The sequence below is a fragment of the Carettochelys insculpta genome, chromosome 1, assembly GCF_033958435.1.
Source record: "Carettochelys insculpta isolate YL-2023 chromosome 1, ASM3395843v1, whole genome shotgun sequence".
Classification (NCBI taxonomy): Eukaryota; Metazoa; Chordata; order Testudines; family Carettochelyidae; genus Carettochelys; species Carettochelys insculpta.
Window position 1 is genome coordinate 354,374,588 of NC_134137.1, and position 17,648 is coordinate 354,392,235.

At 47.0% G+C, this 17,648-nt stretch overlaps 1 protein-coding gene across 1 annotated transcript in view; it reads right to left on the reverse strand.

Moving 5' to 3' along the window:
• Nucleotides 1–592: 592 nt before the first annotated feature.
• LHFPL3 (LHFPL tetraspan subfamily member 3) overlaps nt 593–17,648 on the reverse strand; it is a 287,660-nt gene continuing 270,604 nt past the window's right edge. Inside the window, exons 2-3 of the mRNA XM_075006817.1 lie at nt 6,601–6,837; nt 593–621 (exon numbers count right to left, since the gene is read on the reverse strand). Coding sequence (XP_074862918.1) covers nt 593–621; nt 6,601–6,837 — 266 coding nt within the window. The remainder of the gene's footprint in view (nt 622–6,600; nt 6,838–17,648) is intronic.

A 17,648-nucleotide genomic window follows, 5' to 3' on the forward strand; every position in this document is an offset into this window, starting at 1 on the left:
GAAAATATACAGATTGTAACAGAATTTACACATCAGAAAAACTGCGTATAGACTGTGCTTCGAAAACTACATTCTAGATTGTGTTATCTTAGTCAAACCTAGAACACGTGTTGACCAGTATGTTAGATTTACTTTTAAACCTGAGTAAACTAGAGATGAGTAAGAAATGGTAAAAAAAAAAAAAAATAGTTGTCTTACAGATGGAACATTTTTTCTCCTTCCCGTCCAGTTCAGAATTTTAAGACGTGGCTTCTATTTTTGAGCATTCATTAACCTATTCACTTTTAACTATTCTAAATGTCAAAAATACAGAGAAGTACAGAAAGCTTTTTTCTGAGATTTTGGCATTTTACTTTACCTCCCTGCTTTACATACACCTCCTTGTACAAATGCCCACAAACAATTTTGGTTCAAAGGGCTTACTCAAACAAATAGTTATTGAAGTTAGTGGGAGCTTTCCTTTAGTTAAGACTGCAGGATTAGGCCCAAAATTATTCCTACTATTATAACCCTTAATAAGCTGTGTCAAGGCTGTTCCCCACCCTGGCACTTCAAGAGCAGAAGGTGTGGACTGCAAGAATTTTTAAGTACCCTACCACTTAAGGCTTCTGCTTAATAAAACTTCTCAGGGTCACAGATTCCCGGACCCTGAGTGATATGCTGCCATTACCCAAGTGCAAAAAAACTTTTTGAGAACCCAGGAGGACACACTTGGGACATCTCTCTGTGGCATAAGCCCAAACTCCTAACACTGCCCGGTCCCTGCACCAAGGAGAGAACTTGAAAACAAACTGCAGATTTTTGGCAGCTAACCATTCCACCTCAGGCACCTGTACACAGAACCCCCAGCCTTCTAGGACAGAGGAATCAGATCATAGGCTAAAAAAAGTGATATTATTAACAAAACAAAGACAACATGCTTGGTAAGTATACTTGGGCGCTAGGTGTCACAGAGCAACTAAAGGTAGTTAAAAGCGCAGAAGATTGCTTCCCTAGGATTCAGTTCAAAAGTTACACTGAGAGGCAGGGGGCAGGAAGAGGTGGTACATAAATCAGCACAAATAAGTCCCACAAACCAACCCCCAAATTAAAGAAAATAACCTGATCTCATTGACTAAGCATCCCTTTTCCACTCCTGTCTGTTGTCTCAAGTTTATCACTGGAAAGTCCACGTCTGAATCTATCTCTACCAGTTCAACTTTGCTCACACAAAAGACTGAAGCAGGCAAATCACTGCTTCAGTTAAAAAATCCCACTCCCTTCCCACTGGATCTCCTGGCTCCCTGCCAACACTTCTTGGAGATTCTCAGGGACCCACTCTCTCTGGGTTTAACCCTTACAGGCTACGTCTACACTAGCTCAAAACTTCGAAATGGCCACACAAATGGCCATTTCGAAGTTTACTAATGGAGCGCTGACATACATATTCAGTGCCTCATTAGCATGCAGGCGGCCGCGGTACTTCGAAACTGATGTGGCTCGCCACTGTGCGGCTTGTCCCGACAGGGATCCTTTTTGAAAGGACGCCAGCTACTTCGAAGTCCCCTTATTCCTATCTGCTCATATGAGCAGTTAGGAATAAGGGGACTTCGAAGTAGGTGGGGTCCTTTCGAAAAGGAGCCCCGTCTGGACAAGCCGTGCAGCGGTGAGCCACGTCAATTTCGAAGTGCCACGGCTGCCCACATGCTAATGAGGCACTGAATATGTATTTCAGCACTTCATTAGTAAACTTCGAAATGGCCATTTGTGTGGCCATTTCAAAGTTTTGGGCTAGTGTAGACACGGCCACAGTCAGTTTAGTTAACTGGATGGCTAGGATGTCTAGAAAAGGGTAATACTCCTCCCACTCATCACAACGTCTAATAATGACCCTGTGCACTGTACTATTTCTGTGTCAGTTAATGTCTCTCTGTCCATACTTGGCACTCACTTCTCTCATGCCCAGTTACTCCACAACATCAGACCACGTGGAGCCAGATCTCTGGTCTCTCGCCTGGCCCTTTTGTGGTAGATGACATAAGTGGTCAGATGCGAATTCCCTTTCCATAGGGGAATCTCTGGCTGATGTAAAGTTAGCACAGCCAGCTGTTTGTCGTGCTATGTTGTCCCCCTTGTGTACACGGCAAGCTGAGTGAGCGGCATGCCTTGTACTCCACGAATCTCTGAATAGCTCGTACGGGGCTACTGCAGCTAACATTTAGCAGAGCAAGCCTGTGTCTTTTGTAATGTATGCTCCCAGGAACAGTGGTAACAGAGAAATAGCCGTGCTAGTCTACACGCTTTGAAAACAAAAAAGCAGTCCAGTAGCACTTTAAAGACTAACAAAATAATTTATTAGGTGATGAGCTTTCATGGGACAGATCCACTTCTTCAGACCATAGCCATACCAGAACAGACTCAATATTTAAGGCACAGAGAACCAAAAATAGCAATCTGTCAACCTTGATTACTATTTTGGTTCTCTGTGCCTTAAACAGTGAGTCTGTTCTGGTATGGCTATGGTCTGAAGAAGTGGATCTGTCCCATGAAAGCTTATCACCTAATAAATTATTTTGTTAGTCTTTAAAGTGTTACTGGACTGATATTTTGTTTTCCCAGGATCAGTGGGTATAGAAGTGGTGTAATTCAACCAGGGCCAAGACAAATCTTGGGAAGCAAATTAAGATGCAGACAAATGTTCACAAATTTAAGGGGGAAAGTGTTTTGTTACACAGCTCTATACCTTGAATTAGTAAGCTCATTAAAGACTGTTCAATACATTAAAAATTTGTATCTGAAATTCTGGTAGATGAAATTCCAGTAAGTAAGCCAAAAAATCTGATCCTATGTTCACTTCTAGCTTCAATCAGATACTAGGTCTCCTGAGAAAAATCCTAAACGTGCTTCTACTATTCTTAGAGGACAAAGATATGAATTTTCTTTTACAATTTAATTTTAAAATGGTAAGCGAATGTCATTCTTGTAGAAACGTGCCATATTGACAGACCTGGAAAATGAAGCCCTCAGTTTATCTAGCCATGGTAGTAGGCATCCTTCAGTCTGCATAGACTATGGATCCTGCTCTTTATAGTTTTAATTGAGGACTTCATTTACAGTGTCTACTGTGACTATGAAGGCCCACACGAGAGTGACAGTCCTTGCTGCCTCTCTTGCAGATGTGGTGGGTGTCCGGCAAATCCTTAGTGTGCTTTCTGTGCACTCGCTTCTCCTTTGCTAGCTGTCTGATCTTCATCTCGCGCCTCTGAAGGCCTTTGTGTAACCCCTGCCTCCATCTGCTGCAGAGCTCCTACCAGTAATGGACAAACTGCATCAAGAACCGACTGTGGATGAACTGAAGAGAGCCATCAACAGCATTGCAGCAGGAAAGGCCCCTGGCCAGGATGGTATACCACCAGAGGTAATCAAGTGTGCTGCGGACACACTCCTGGAACCCCTACACAAGCTACTGTGCCTGTGCTGGAAAGAGGGTGAGGTTCCACAGGATATGCGTGACGCTAACATTGTAACCTTGTATAAGAACAAAGGAGACAGAAACGACTGCAACAACTACCATGGAATCTCCCTCCTAAGCGTCACTGGTAAACTGTTCGCTCGCGTCATCCTTGGCAGACTCCAGAAGATTGCTGAGAGGGTGTACCGCGAATCGTAGTGCGGATTCCGCACAGAGAGGTGTACCGTTGATATGGTCTTCTCTCTAAGGCAGCTGCAGGAGAAGTGCAGAGAGCAGAGGAAGCCACTCTACCTAGTCTTCATCGACCTGACCAAGGCCTTTGACTTGGTCAGCAGAGATGGACTGTTCAAACTGCTCCACAAGATAGGCTGTCCTCCACGGTTACTGAAGATGATCCAGTCGTTCCACGAAAACATGAGAGGAACCATCCAATATGACGGTGCATTATCGGATGCTTTCAGAATCGGGAGCGGCGTCAAACAAGGATGCGTGCTTGCTCTGACATTGTTCGGGATCTTCTTCGCACTCTTCCTGAAGCATGCCTTTGAATCTTCAACAGAGAGCATCTTGCTGCACACAAGATCTGATGGGAAACTGTTTAACCTTGCAAGGCTGAAAGCTAAGTCTACGGTGCGGGAAGTCCTCATCAGAGACATGCTAGCCATGGAACATGCAGATTAAATGCAATGAGAACACAAACATTCCTAGACACCGTAAAACATTACAGGCACTAGCCAGGCCCAGAGTTGTGTGGGTATTTCAGTCTTCAAGTTCTATCAGTCTTTGGCCTCTGTGTGCTGACTGACCACAACTACACCAGTTAGCAACAATTGTACAGACACTATCAGAGATGCAGACAGCTGCACATTAGGAACAGACTTAAAACTTCTGCTGACTTTTGAGAGGTGGGGAATACCTATTATCATTATCTCCAACAATGTAGCAGTGTATCAGATTCCCAAATCACTGTATTAACATTCCATTATTAACTTCCCCTACATCCATGTGAGATGGCTTAGAAACAAGTCCAAGACAACACAGTGAGTTGAATCAAAATAGGGTTAGAACTTTGCTGTTGTAGCTTGAGCCCTGCTGGTGATCCTCTAGACCATGCACCTCACTACACAGGACAGCAGTTCTCAAACCTTAGCAACCTCCTGAGAACCCCCATTTCAATTTAAAATTTTTGTAGACGCTCAGCCGTCCCACTCAGTGCAAGCCCCTGCCCCCACTCCACCCTGCGCCCCAAGGCCCCACCCCCTCCCATCTCCTTCTGCTCCCTCTCTCAAGAATGCCCCATCCCTGCTCCTCCCTCTCTCTCCCAGCTCCTCTTCACAGCTCTGAACAGCTGTTCTGCCGCATGCAGGAGGCACAGGGAGGGAAGGGGAAAAGTAGAGGGAGGGAGAGGGAAGAGCTCATTATCAGAGCCAACAGACTCTGGAGTAACCTCGTGGACCTCAGTCTGAAAAACATTGACATAGGCTATCCCAGGGGTAATTATTTTTTGTCAAGGTTCAGATTTCTTGGTCAATAGGTAGTCAAGGTCCAGACTCCAGAGAGAATAACTATGAACCATAACAAACAATAATAATGAAAATACGTAAATAAGATTTCACAGCCTTGGATATGGCCGGCGGTCTGCCTATTCAATACCCAATGGGGCCACAGACTTGCTGGGCCCCTGGAAAACGTGGAGGTAGCAGCTCCATGCTCCTCCAAGTGGTGGGGCCTCAGACAGAAGGGGTGGAGCTTGGTCAGCCAGCCCTCAATGCCACCCAAAGCATGCCTCACCGCACCCCCCAGCCGGCCCTCAGTGCCACCCAAAGCGTGCCTCACCGCACCCCCCAGCCGGCCCTCAGTGCCACTCAAAGCGTGCCTCACCGCACCCCCCAGCCGGCCCTCAGTGCCACCCAAAGCGTGCCTCACCGCACCCCCCAGCCGGCCCTCAGTGCCACCCAAAGCGTGCCTCACCGCACCCCCCAGCCGGCCCTCAGTGCCACACAAAGCGTGCCTCACCGCACCCTCCAGCCGGCCCTCAGTGCCACCCAAAGCGTGCCTCACTGCACCCCCCAGCCGGCCCTCAGTGCCACACAAAGCATGCCTCACCGCACCCCCCAGCCGGCCCTCAGTGCCACACAAAGCGTGCCTCACCGCACCCTCCAGCCGGCCCTCAGTGCCACCCAAAGCGTGCCTCACCGCACCCCCCAGCCGGCCCTCAGTGCCACACAAAGCATGCCTCACCGCACCCCCCAGCCGGCCCTCAGTGCCACCCAAAGCGTGCCTCACTGCACCCCCCAGCCGGCCCTCAGTGCCACCCAAAGTGTGCCTCACTGCACCCCCCAGCCGGCCCTCAGTGCCACCCAAAGCGTGCCTCACCGCACCCCCCAGCCGGCCCCCAGTGCCACCCAAAGCGTGCCTCACCGCACCCCCCAGCCGGCCCTCAGTGCCACCCAAAGCGTGCCTCACCGCACCCCCCAGCCGGCCCTCAGTGCCACCCAAAGCGTGCCTCACCGCACCCCCCCAGCCAGCTTTCAGTGCTGTAATATGGTGCTCTGGTGGTAATTTAGGGTCCAGAGCTCTCAGGCCACCACCACTCCAGACCCTATGTCCTTTTCAATCATTGGGCCCTGGGGCCATTGCCCACTTTGTCTTCCCCCCATAGGGGGGCCTTGTGACTACCGCCAGACTATCCCATGACATAGATCATTACCAGTCTCGCAAGTCATCCATTCCCTTCACTACGTTCTATTGCGCAGTAACATATTCGTATTACAATGCAAAATCCTAAAGGAACCAAAACAAGAACAAATCTCGAGAGGTGTATAGACAAGGATGGAGATGGGAACGCTTAAATAATAATTAAATACAAAACAAGTGAGAAAACTAAAGGGCAAATATGAAAAAAAGAATTAGCTATTCCTTCCAGAATGTTAAGTACAAATCAGACAAGTTCTTTAACAGAACAAAAATTATTCTAACTAAAGGAACTCTTTGATTTGGGAACTAAAAAAACATTAAAATCTCCCAGCAAAATACATCATAAGAAAGTGTGCTATTTTTTTGCTAAAAAGAAGAGAGAGATAATTGTTTTTTTAAGTAATTGCCCTTGAGGTAGCCCAGAGTCAGATCATTCCCACAGGCAATCCTACCTTTGTTTTCCAACTTCAGCTCTTCTGCTAGCAAGCTGTCTTGTCTGTTGCCAAGCACAAATGCCAGAAAGGAGAGGATCAGGGCATCCAAGATTCCAATAATAGCCAGGATATATGCCCAGCGGACTGAACAAGCCCCAAGTGTGTACTTGTCTGTCTTTTCACCACACATCCGTTTTACCTCATCTGAATCCCAGCCATCAGGAAAAATCATGCAGCCCAGGACAAGACAGGCAGCTTGGGGAAAGAAAAAAAGAGAATAATTGGATGACGTAAACAAATTTCTTTCTTTCTTTTTTTTCGCATAGCTACATACTTAATTATTAAAACATGACTTTTTTTCTCAGAACTTCAAAAGAGGTTACTTAAAAAACAAGTGTGCCACACAATTATGAAATCTAGTTAAATATTAAAGGTAAGAAAGTTGGTCATATCACCAACATGAAACCCTTGAAACAAAAGTCCTGTCCCTGAATCCCCCAACCAATTTTGTGGCTTTAAAATCTCATTTTCCTATTGTTACTAACATTTTTCTCTTTGTTGTTGCATGAAAGACTCACAATAAACAAAAGGACAAAACTAATTTACTAGCTGATTATACAGGGAAAACAGTGACACTGAATATACATAAAATGATGCCAAATGCCCATAGTAAATAAATGGAAAAAACAGAGAATAAATTATAGGAATCTCAACTGCGTGCAGTGACACTGTGGCCTTGACAGTCCCAGGATATTAGAAAGACACGATGAGTGAGGTGATATTTTTTATCGGACCAGCTTCTGTTGGTGAGAGAGACAAGCACATGGAGTTCTTCTTCAGGTCTGCAAAAGGTACTCCCAGCCTCACACCAAAATGCAAGGTGGAACAGACTGTGTAGCATAGTTAGCATTTATCACCAGGGACCATTCCAGGTAGATCATTATGACAAAATGAGAGACAGGTTGGGGGCGGGGGGGTGAACAGGTTGTTACAATAAGCCATAAATCCAGTGTCTCTGAACAGTCCATGAGTTTTAGTGTTCGGCAAAGTTATAAATTTTAGTGCCCAGACTTGTTTTTTAAAAGCGCTGTGCAAGTTTCATTTGAGGATGAGGACTGAGAGGCTATGTAGGACTATTTAGCACTATATAGGACCCATAGGCCTACTATAGAGTGATGCTTTTGTGAGAAGTGCTCGCCCATAGGCAATGTGGGGTTTTTGTCTTCTGCTGTGTTCCAGTGCGAGTCTGTTCATGAGTGCAGTGATTGGCTGGCTTCCCTCAATTGCTACAATAAGAAAACAGCATAAAGACAAATTCCCAAACCTTACTAACATGATTAGAGCTGGAGTCCCTCCACTGAGCGGTCGCTTGAGTAAATCTGCATCATTGACTGGGAAAACAGGTACTTGACCTCTCACAGAAAATCAAAAGATAAACAGTTTGACTGGAGTGCTAAACAAAAATCACTGGGCCAAACCTGATTTCCTTCTACATTTCATACCAATAGTTTCAAAGGCATGGCGCTGAAAGGCATTATGCACTGAAAAACAAGGTCCCCCATCTATGAAGGAAGGACAGGTCATTTACACTGACTCTGCATTGGCATTCACCTTAGAGGTGACAGTGGGTTTTTGGATTAGAGAATTGCACAAAAGGTACTGAAGTCACATTTTGTAACAAGGCAACATGCTTGAAGTGTATGCCTATGAGGTCCAGTTCTGGAACTCTTGCTCATGCAGATAACTTCACTGAAGCTAATGGAGCTCTCTGTGTAAGCAGCACTTAGTATAATGGTTATGGAGTCAGACCTATTATGACTAAGTGACCATAATTGATACCATCACATTTATTTAAACAAAGCAACACAAAGGTAACCAGAATCGAATGACAAAAGATGATTTAAATAAGTTAATTTATTAGTATATACAGTCTAAATGGAAATCAGCAAATCCACGTGCTTTCAAATTATCTCTTTTAGTGTCTCTGTGCCTGCTTTTCTAACTTGGAGGTGTGTCTTATCACTAGTGCAAGCCACTGCCCCTTCAGTCTGGCTGTCTGGAACACTGGGAGCACACTATTCTTCTAAAAGCATATCCACACTGTCAGTGGCCTCTGTCATGTCACTGAATTTGAATGCATGCTTCATATATGGGCACTGACTATTTCGGTGAGTTTTACTGCAGAATAGTATGTCCTGTGCATTAAGCTATCTGCAACAATGTTCAAAGGAACTAGCTGGAGTCATGAAAAATATACGTATGGGTAATGTCAGCCCTTTTAAAATACTGTTGGACAAATTCTCATCTAGTGGCAGGGATGTACACATACTACAACTTGTGCAATTAGGAGCAGAATTGCAACCTCTGTGCTCTGTATGACTGCTGTTTACAACCCGCCCACCCCCACTCACACACAAAGCCAATTTCTTTTGCAAAAAACAAATTTACCCAGGCCAAAATCACAGTTGCTAAGTGGTACTCAGGTCTAGGAATCAGGGCCATCCTGAGGGGGGCCCAGGGCCTGGGGCAACATCTCCCTCCAGGGGCCCAGGCAACCCTCTGCCATAGGCCCTGCCCCACCTCTGCTCCACCTCCACCCTGCCCCCACTCCACTCCTTCTCCAAGTCCCACCCCTTTGCAGAAGCCCCCTCCCCTGAGCTAAGTAAGCAAGGAGATAAATGGGGGAGCGTGTCGTGGGACAGCAGCAGCAGTTGCCCTCCCACCCCACTCACTAGGGCAGCAGGAGCCAGAGCATGCAGCTTGCTCTGCCATCCTCTCCCAGCTCACTGCGCTCTGCTTCTCCAGTGGTAGGAAGCGGAGCACTCTGGGGCCAGGGTGCTTTCCTTCCTGCTGCTTTGGTGAAGATGAGTGCAGCGGGCTGAGAGAGGGCAGTGGGCAGGGTGGAATCCAGCAGGCTGCTACAGGTTCTGCCACAGCAGTGAGTGCAGGACTGGGGACTGACCCCTCCTGCTTCTCTGCTGTAGGCCCCTCCCTCCAGGTAGTTCCCCGGGCAGCCCTGAATACCTTTAAGGATCAAAACCTAAACTGTCATCTTTAGATGCGGGAATCACGTCCCAACTTTAGAGGTTAACGTAAATAAAATAACGTAGCCTCAGGTTAGTATTTCCAATTAATTCCTACAAAGATAAAGGCATGTTTGATACTCTAAATCAGGTAACCTTTCATTTATCAGCTGCAAGAGTATAAAATCTTTAAAGACATAAAAAACAGGCATAAAACCCACCTGCAGTTTCCCTTTTGTGTCACTAGAATGTTTTACATTTTAATGCTTCCAAAGAGGATTAGGAAATATTCTCTGGAAGGAAACAGTTTTTGCATTTATAGATATTTTTTAAAATAGAAGACATTTAAAATATGATAAATTATGTTGCAATTACTGTTGAACTGTCTGAGTAAGGTATGCCAGAAAAGCCCTAGGTCCATTGTTTGCAACTAAAATAGACATGCAATAACTCCACATGATTGAGTAGATGTTCTTTAACAGCACATATTTTTAAAATTCCATAATTTAGGGTTTAAAACTCCAGAAGCTTTCAGTGACTGAAACTCCCTAGTGAATGAACCATCAACTTCTACAGGATTTGGGCTCCATTAACAAAAAATTAGATTTTTGTTTTCCTAATTCCAAATACAAAGTGAATGTAGCCTAACAGTCTTCTTGAGCCTGCAGATAGCTTATTCCAATGCCTGTGCTGCTCATCAAACCTACCAAAGACTCAACAGAGTGATATTGATAAGGAGCTGTGTAGTCTCACTGCCACTACTTCGAATTCTTCAGGTGGAGCAGAGAAACTCACAAGAAACTGCAGAATTTTAACCTCCTTTTGCTTAGGAACAGCAATTAAAGCAATGGCTTTGTTGCCCCTAAACTTTACTGGTAAATCTTCCTCCATCTTTCACATCAGTCTGAGGCTAACATGTTTACTCTCTGGCTAATATTAGAAGGTGTCTTGTAAATCTTCAAAACTCTGTACCAATTAATTAACCAATATAATTCAAACATGCCAGAGCTATTTTCTTAAGAGCTTTTTCGCAAACAAATATCTGCCATGACTTGTCAGATGGTCATGGCTGTGACTAACACGACAAATCACTGAAACTGAGAAACAAGAGTCTAAAATTTCACCTCCTGGAAATAGATGACACTAGGTATGGAACAGACATAATACCTTCAGAGACTGGGACAACAGATTGAGTTATTTCTGGCATTGACTGACTTGCCACTCATATCAATCAAATATTATGAGAGTTCCCTGTCCTACTGTACATGCTGGGGTTGAAATAGTAAGTGACTGAAGTTCATGATCAGATGTTTTTTTTTGAATACAGATGATACATTTTTGTGAAAAATACCACTGATTCATAAGGCCAGAGGGATCATTGTGAATCCTGTCTGACCTTGTGAGACCAGTGGGTTCACCAAAGTAATTCCTGTTTGGTCTTTAGTAAAAAAACACCCAGTCTTGATTTAAAAATTTCCACTGATAGTGAATCCATCATCCACCTTTGTAATTGTTCCAATGATTAATTACCCTCACTGTTAAAAATATGTACAAATGAGTCTGTTTTTTTAAAGTAATTAAGCTAATTGCTATAGAAATAACTGGTATTGACCAGTTCCCACTCATTCAACAAACAGGACTCCTTCATCTCTTCCTGAGTGCTTGCACAATTTACTTGCACATGGTATAGTAACAGAGAGATAGCCATGTTACTCCATATACTATCAAAAGAAAAAGGCAGTCCAGTAGCACTTTAAAGACTAACAAAATAACTTATTAGGTGGTGAGCTTTCACGGGACAGACCCACTTCTTCAGACCATAGCCATATAGTATAGTATAGCTATAGTCTATGGCTATGGTGTGAAGAAGTGGGTTTTTTTGTTTTACTTGCATGTGAAATGCAATAGAGGCATGCTTCTTGCTAGGATAGAGAAAGCATGGAGTAAGAGCACAAGCTGACACACTCATTTCCACTACTATACACACAGGAGACTTCATGTCTCTAAAACCCAGAGGGATTCTTGGTTTCCAAGATCTGTTCTGTTCTTTGTAAGTGGTTTACAAAGATACCGGGTGAGCTCCTCACTCTATTGACGTAAAGAGGAGTTCTGCCATTGACTTCAGTGGGGCCAGGACTTCACCTAGTGTATCACTTCACTAAGCATTCAGGTTAGGTCTGAGCTGAAGGGACCATCAGCTCTATAGAAAATGTGGATAAGAACAACAAGAAGTCTTGTGGCACCTCATAGACTAATAGATATTTTGGGGCATCAGCTTTCATTGGCAAAGACCTGCTTCATCAGACGCATGAGTGGGGAGGTGATTTCAGAGGGGTATTTAAAGAGTGTGGTCCCAGTAAGAGGGAGGGCCAGAGCTGACAAGGTCTATTCAGCAAGGTGGAAATGGCCCAGTGTCAACAGTACTTATCAAAAGAGGAAAAAACAAGTTAGATCAGACAAGGGGATGTGAGCCTTTGTCAGAGTCTAATGTGAAGCTGGATGAGAAGTTAGCCCAATGCCTGGGTTCAAGGAGATAGCAACTGCAAAATCAGCATCTTGAGGCCTGCAAAATCTGTAGCCCTTGCACACTAATCACCAACTTCCTGATGAGAGGAGGGTCCCGGGGGAGGAAGGAAAGAGGGTAGGAGAGAAAGAACTTAACACCCCACAAAACTGCTAGGGTATTACATGATGCTAGAAGAAAGGAAACGAGAGAGAAGATCCTCACATGTATGCACAGGAGAACAATGTGATAACAAAAGACACAGGTCAGATTTGGGCAACTTGGTATGCATTTTCTGCAAGGCTCTCAGACACTACAGTGATGAGTGCAGTATAAATATTTAGTTAGAGAGACTGGAAGGGGCAGGAGATAATGTCCTGGCTGCAAGAGGTTGGACTTGGGCTGATAGTCACACCAACCTAGAGTAGAAAATCTGGCCAAAGGACAGGTGGCCAGAGGCCCTCAAGAATCAGGGGTAAATACTATATTTTTCTACTTTGCCCTTTGCAGAAAGGTGTCATATTTCTTCATTCTGAATGATAGGACATGACAGAAGGCAAAGAGAAGGGCAGATGACTGCATTCTCTCCACTCTCAGCCCTTCTTGAGCCAACCCCAGGTTAGTGCAGCCCCCATCCTCAAACTGTAGCCTAACTTTACACTTTGAAAATCAGCTTCCATACAGCCAACACTGCTAGCAAAGTTAAACACATTGGCGAGTGAGACAAGCATGAAAGGCCGTGGCCATCCTCTTAAATGTAAACATGTACACTATAAGTTGTTGACAGGGCTATTCTTCAGTCCAGACTGCAAGTGCAGAAAGTGAGGTCCTGCAAAAACTTAAAAACACCTTGCCTATAAAAGCATTTGCAGATTCCCTGACCTCGGGGTTTAATCGCTGCCACTACCTGAATAAGGAAAAAAAAAAGCAAAAACCCTTTAACCCATGAAGATCCACTCATGATGTCTCCCTGTGGGGGACCCCAGGCTCTTAACCCTCCCTCAGGAGAGAGCTTAGACACAAAAAAACTATAATTTAGTAGCTGACCTTTTAGTCTAAGGCCTGAACATACACAGACTCTCCCTTAAGACACAGGGATCAGATCATTTGCCTAAAAAAAGTACTTTATTCACAAAACAAGAGAGAAGAAACCATAATGGTTGCAGCACAGAGAATTACTCCCATGGGATTCAGCTTAAAAGTTACAAGGGAAAAACTAAAGTCATTAACCAAAGCAACTAAAGCTGTGTCTACACGTGCACGCTACTTCGATGTAGCGGCACTAACTTCGAAATAGCGCCCGTCGTGGCTACACGCGTCGGGCGCTATTTCGAAGTTAACTTCGACGTTAGGCGGCGAGACGTCAAAGTCGCTATCCTCATGAGGGGATCGGAATAGCGCCCTACTTCGACGTTCAACATCGAAGTAGGGACCGTGTAGACGATCCGCGTCCTGCAACGTCGAAATTGCCGGGTCCTCCATGGCGGCCATCAGCTGGGGGGTTGAGAGATGCTCTCTCTCCAGCCCCTGCGGGGCTCTATGGTCACCGTGGGCAGCAGCCCTTAGCCCAGGGCTTCTGGCTGCTGCTGCGGCAGCTGGGGATCCATGCTGCAGGCACAGGGTCTGCAACCAGTTGTCGGCTCTGTGGATCTTGTGTTGTTTAGTGCAACTGTGTCTAGGAGGGGCCCTTTAAGGGAGCGGCTTGCTGTTGAGTCCGCCCTGTGACCCTGTCTGCAGCTGTGCCTGGCACCCTTATTTCGATGTGTGCTACTTTGGCGTGTAGACGTACCCTTGCAGCGCCTATTTCGATGTGGTGCCGCGCAACGTCGAAGTTGAACATCGACGTTGCCAGCCCTGGAGGACGTGTAGACGTTATTCATCGAAATAGCCTATTTCGATGTTGCTACATCGAAATAAGCTATTTCGATGTTGGCTTCACGTGTAGACGTAGCCTAAAACAACAAGGATAGTCCACATCAAATTCAAAATAACCATAATCTGATCACGTCTAATTACACATTTCCATTCTACTTATATATCTACGGCTGAGTTTGAGAGGGTCAGTGTATTTACAGGATTCTTCCCACTGCTTGAGAGCAATCATTTTTCTGTGTCTTCCCTCTGCATCAGTCAGGCACACAAAGACCCCATAAAGTACAATTATTCGCAGTTCAAAAAAATCTCTTTTCGTCCCATTGGCTTACGTGACCACCCCCTAATGAGAACCCTGTTAACCCTTTCACAGGACTTCATTCATGACAGCTGTATAGCTATTTTAATTCGAAAATAAACCAGGGGAGGGGAAAACCTCACAAGCAAAAGGGACTGATACAATCACACTTGTAAAAGATTCGATAGCACATGTCACTATTTCAGTAATTCAGATCTTTAGAGTCGGACAGCTTTACAGCCAGCAACTACTTATGTGCTGAAAATAAGGAAAGTCTAACTTTTTATGCCCCCTAGCAACATCCAACACAGCAAACAGTTTGGGAAGTTACTTGTTAAATCACACTTCCACTAAAAGGCATAGTGAGAATCTTGAAGAATGATACATTGCAAAGTGAATTATTTAAGTTACTAACCATTTGATGCACTCAGACACATCTACAGCTTCATTCACTTTTTTTTCCGCAGTAAGCAGTTTTCCTTATGATGTTTCATTCTTACAACTAACCCCTGCATCTTCTCCTCACACTGCTTACACTTGAGACATTTTCCTTTTTTTGCCCAGGGAATGAATTTCTTCAAAATCAACGCTCTCTTACACTCAGAAGCCATGACAATTTTGGTGTGGCAAAAGTGGGACGGAATACTGGAAGCACAGAACAAAAATAATTCTGTCCAGCTTGTGTCTTTCTTTGCACATGTTACTTTTTAGTCTTCTGGGAAACAAATTGATAGCTCAGAACTTTCAAGAAGCAAGAGCTAACAATTAGGCTGAGTAGACTAGAACCGTTACTTCATTTTTATGAGATTGCAAGCGTATGCACAGCATGTTAGTGGTGAGATTTAATTGTAGCTGTTTTAAATGAGAAATTTAGTATTTTGATGATTTTAAAAATGCCAAAAAACATACCCCCCCATCAAATGGTATCCACCCTGCCTCCTTGTTCAATAGTGTACCACCCAGTGCAGGCTGATGGACTTGCCATTGCCATATTGCAGTGCTAATGGAGGAGCAGTGACACACAGACAACTGACAGGTATTTGGTTTTGCTTCCAGTAGCTGATCAGCAGGAGAAATCAGTCATAGAAATGGGTGGAAGGATTCAGGAGGTAATTTAGTGGAAGGTGGAAAAAGGGAGAAAATAGAGAGCTACTGGCAGCGTGGAGGAAGAAAGAAGCAATTTTATAACCAGCATTCAAACAAAGGTGGGGATTTCTTTGTCTTTGCTTCTCTACTTTTCTTCCATGAAAATTGCTGTTTTGCTGGAAAATGGAAAAACAAGCACTGCACTAAATGACTATTCATATAAACATATGCTCCCTCTCATGAGCGCTCTTTAATCCCAAGTATTAGAACATCTTCAGGATTGGTCAGTTTCTTAAAGGCTTTTGAGAATCTCCTAAGAAGACCTGAGGCAGAGAGGAAGTTCCATCTGCTGGAAATAGTGCCAGGTTGCTACACATAAGCCGTGTCTACACTAGCCAGCTATTTCGAAGTAGCTGTGCCAACTTTGAAATAGCGCCCGCCATGTCTACATGCGGCGAGCGCTATTTCGAAGTTGAAATCGATGTAAGGCGGCTAGACGTCGAAGTTGCTATCCTCATGAGGAGATGGGAATAGCACCCTACTTCGACGTTGAACGTCGAAATAGGGTACGTGTAGATGATCCGCGTCCCGCAACATCGAAATAGTGGGGTCCTCCATGGCTGCCATCAGCTGAGGGGTTGAGAGACGCTCTCTCCAGCCCCTGAGCTCTATGGTCACCGCGTGCAGCAGCCCCTTAAAGCTCCCCGCCCCCTTATTTCCTGTGCAGGAAGCTGAGAGCTCGTGCAGGCAGCAGCACAGCCACGTGCACAGCCTGCACGTCCCTCAGCAGCCCCAACCCACCATCCTGCACCCCATGGCAGCCAGCCAGCCCCCCAAGCGCCCACAGGGCACCCCCCCAAGGGGACCCAGGGCTCCCAGCCTGCCAGCCAGAGGGGGAAGAGGCAGCGGGGCCCCTCTTGGACGGAGGCCGAAATCCAGGACCTGGTGGGGCTCTGGGGCGAGGAGGAGGTGCTCCAGGTAATGGGGAGCAAGAGGCGGAACGCGGATGCATTCACTCAGCTGGCCGAGGGCCTGGCTGCCCGGGGTCACCCTGCCTGCACTCCTGAGCACGTCAGGAGTAAGGAGAAGGAGCTGCGGCAGGGTTATGCCTGGGCCCGGGACACGGCCAGCCGATCTGGGGCCGCCCCCGCCGCTTGCCCCTTTTACAGGGAGCGCAGGGAAATCCTGGGCCCCTGGTACACCTCCTCCCCCCTGGCCACCCTTGACACATCGGCCAACGAGCCCCAGCAGGACCCGGAGATGGAGTCTGCCCCAGAGGCCAGACCTGCACCCCAGGGCCCCCCCCCAGAAGCCCACCCCTGGGAAACCAGAGGAGGAGGAGGAGGGGGCCTCCAGCAACAGGGGGGCTCCAGATCGCCCTCCCCTCCCTCAGCTCCAGCAGGGCGTCCGCCCGATGGCTGTCCCCCAACTGTGGGAGTGGAGCGTCAGGTATGTACCCCCCTGGTGCACACCCCCGGGGTTAAGGGGTGGGGACAAGAGACATGACCAGGGCCCTCCACACACCCAGATGACCATGGCCCCGAGGACAGCAGTGGCATGTCCCTCAGAAGAATCCATCAGCCCTTGACCCCAGCAGGGCAGCGCCATGCCCCATCCCTGGGGATGGGGAGAGTGGAACCTAGGGTCCCCCGGGGGGGTTGGGCACCCATCATCAGCAGCATCTCCGGGGGACAGGGACGGGGAACCAGCAGCAGAGGGGTGGGGGGACAAGGGCCACGGGTCAGGGCCCAGACCAACAACTGTCTCCACTCTTCTTTCCCCCTCTGTTCCGCAGCTGCATCATCAGAGGGCCCGGAGAGCACCGGTGCGGCGTCTGTCATCTCAGATAGTCCACCGGGGCCATCCCACAAGGCCAGCCCCTTGGCGGAGCATGGACCAACCCCAGGATGAGCCTGACAGCGACGGGGCCATCTGCGGGTGTCCACGGACCCCCAGCGGCTCGCCACCCTCCGGCGTCAGCTGGAGGTGTCCGAGCGGTGCCTGCAGGTGGAGGAGCGGCGGCTCCATCTCCAGTAGTGAGCGCTGGTCTGGCGCCAGGAGGCTTGGGGGGCCTTCATGCGCACCTTTGAGGACATCGCGTGGCACTTGGGACCACCCCCCGCCCCGTCGCTCTGCCTGCCGTCCTTCCCCCATCTGCTGTCCTGGGGCCTGCTACCGAGGGGGACCATGGGCCTCCGGACACCACCCGGCCATACCCGCCGGTTCTCCCGGCCCCCACGCAGCCTCGACCAGGCCTCCGGCTGAGACGTGGGTCGCGCCCCCC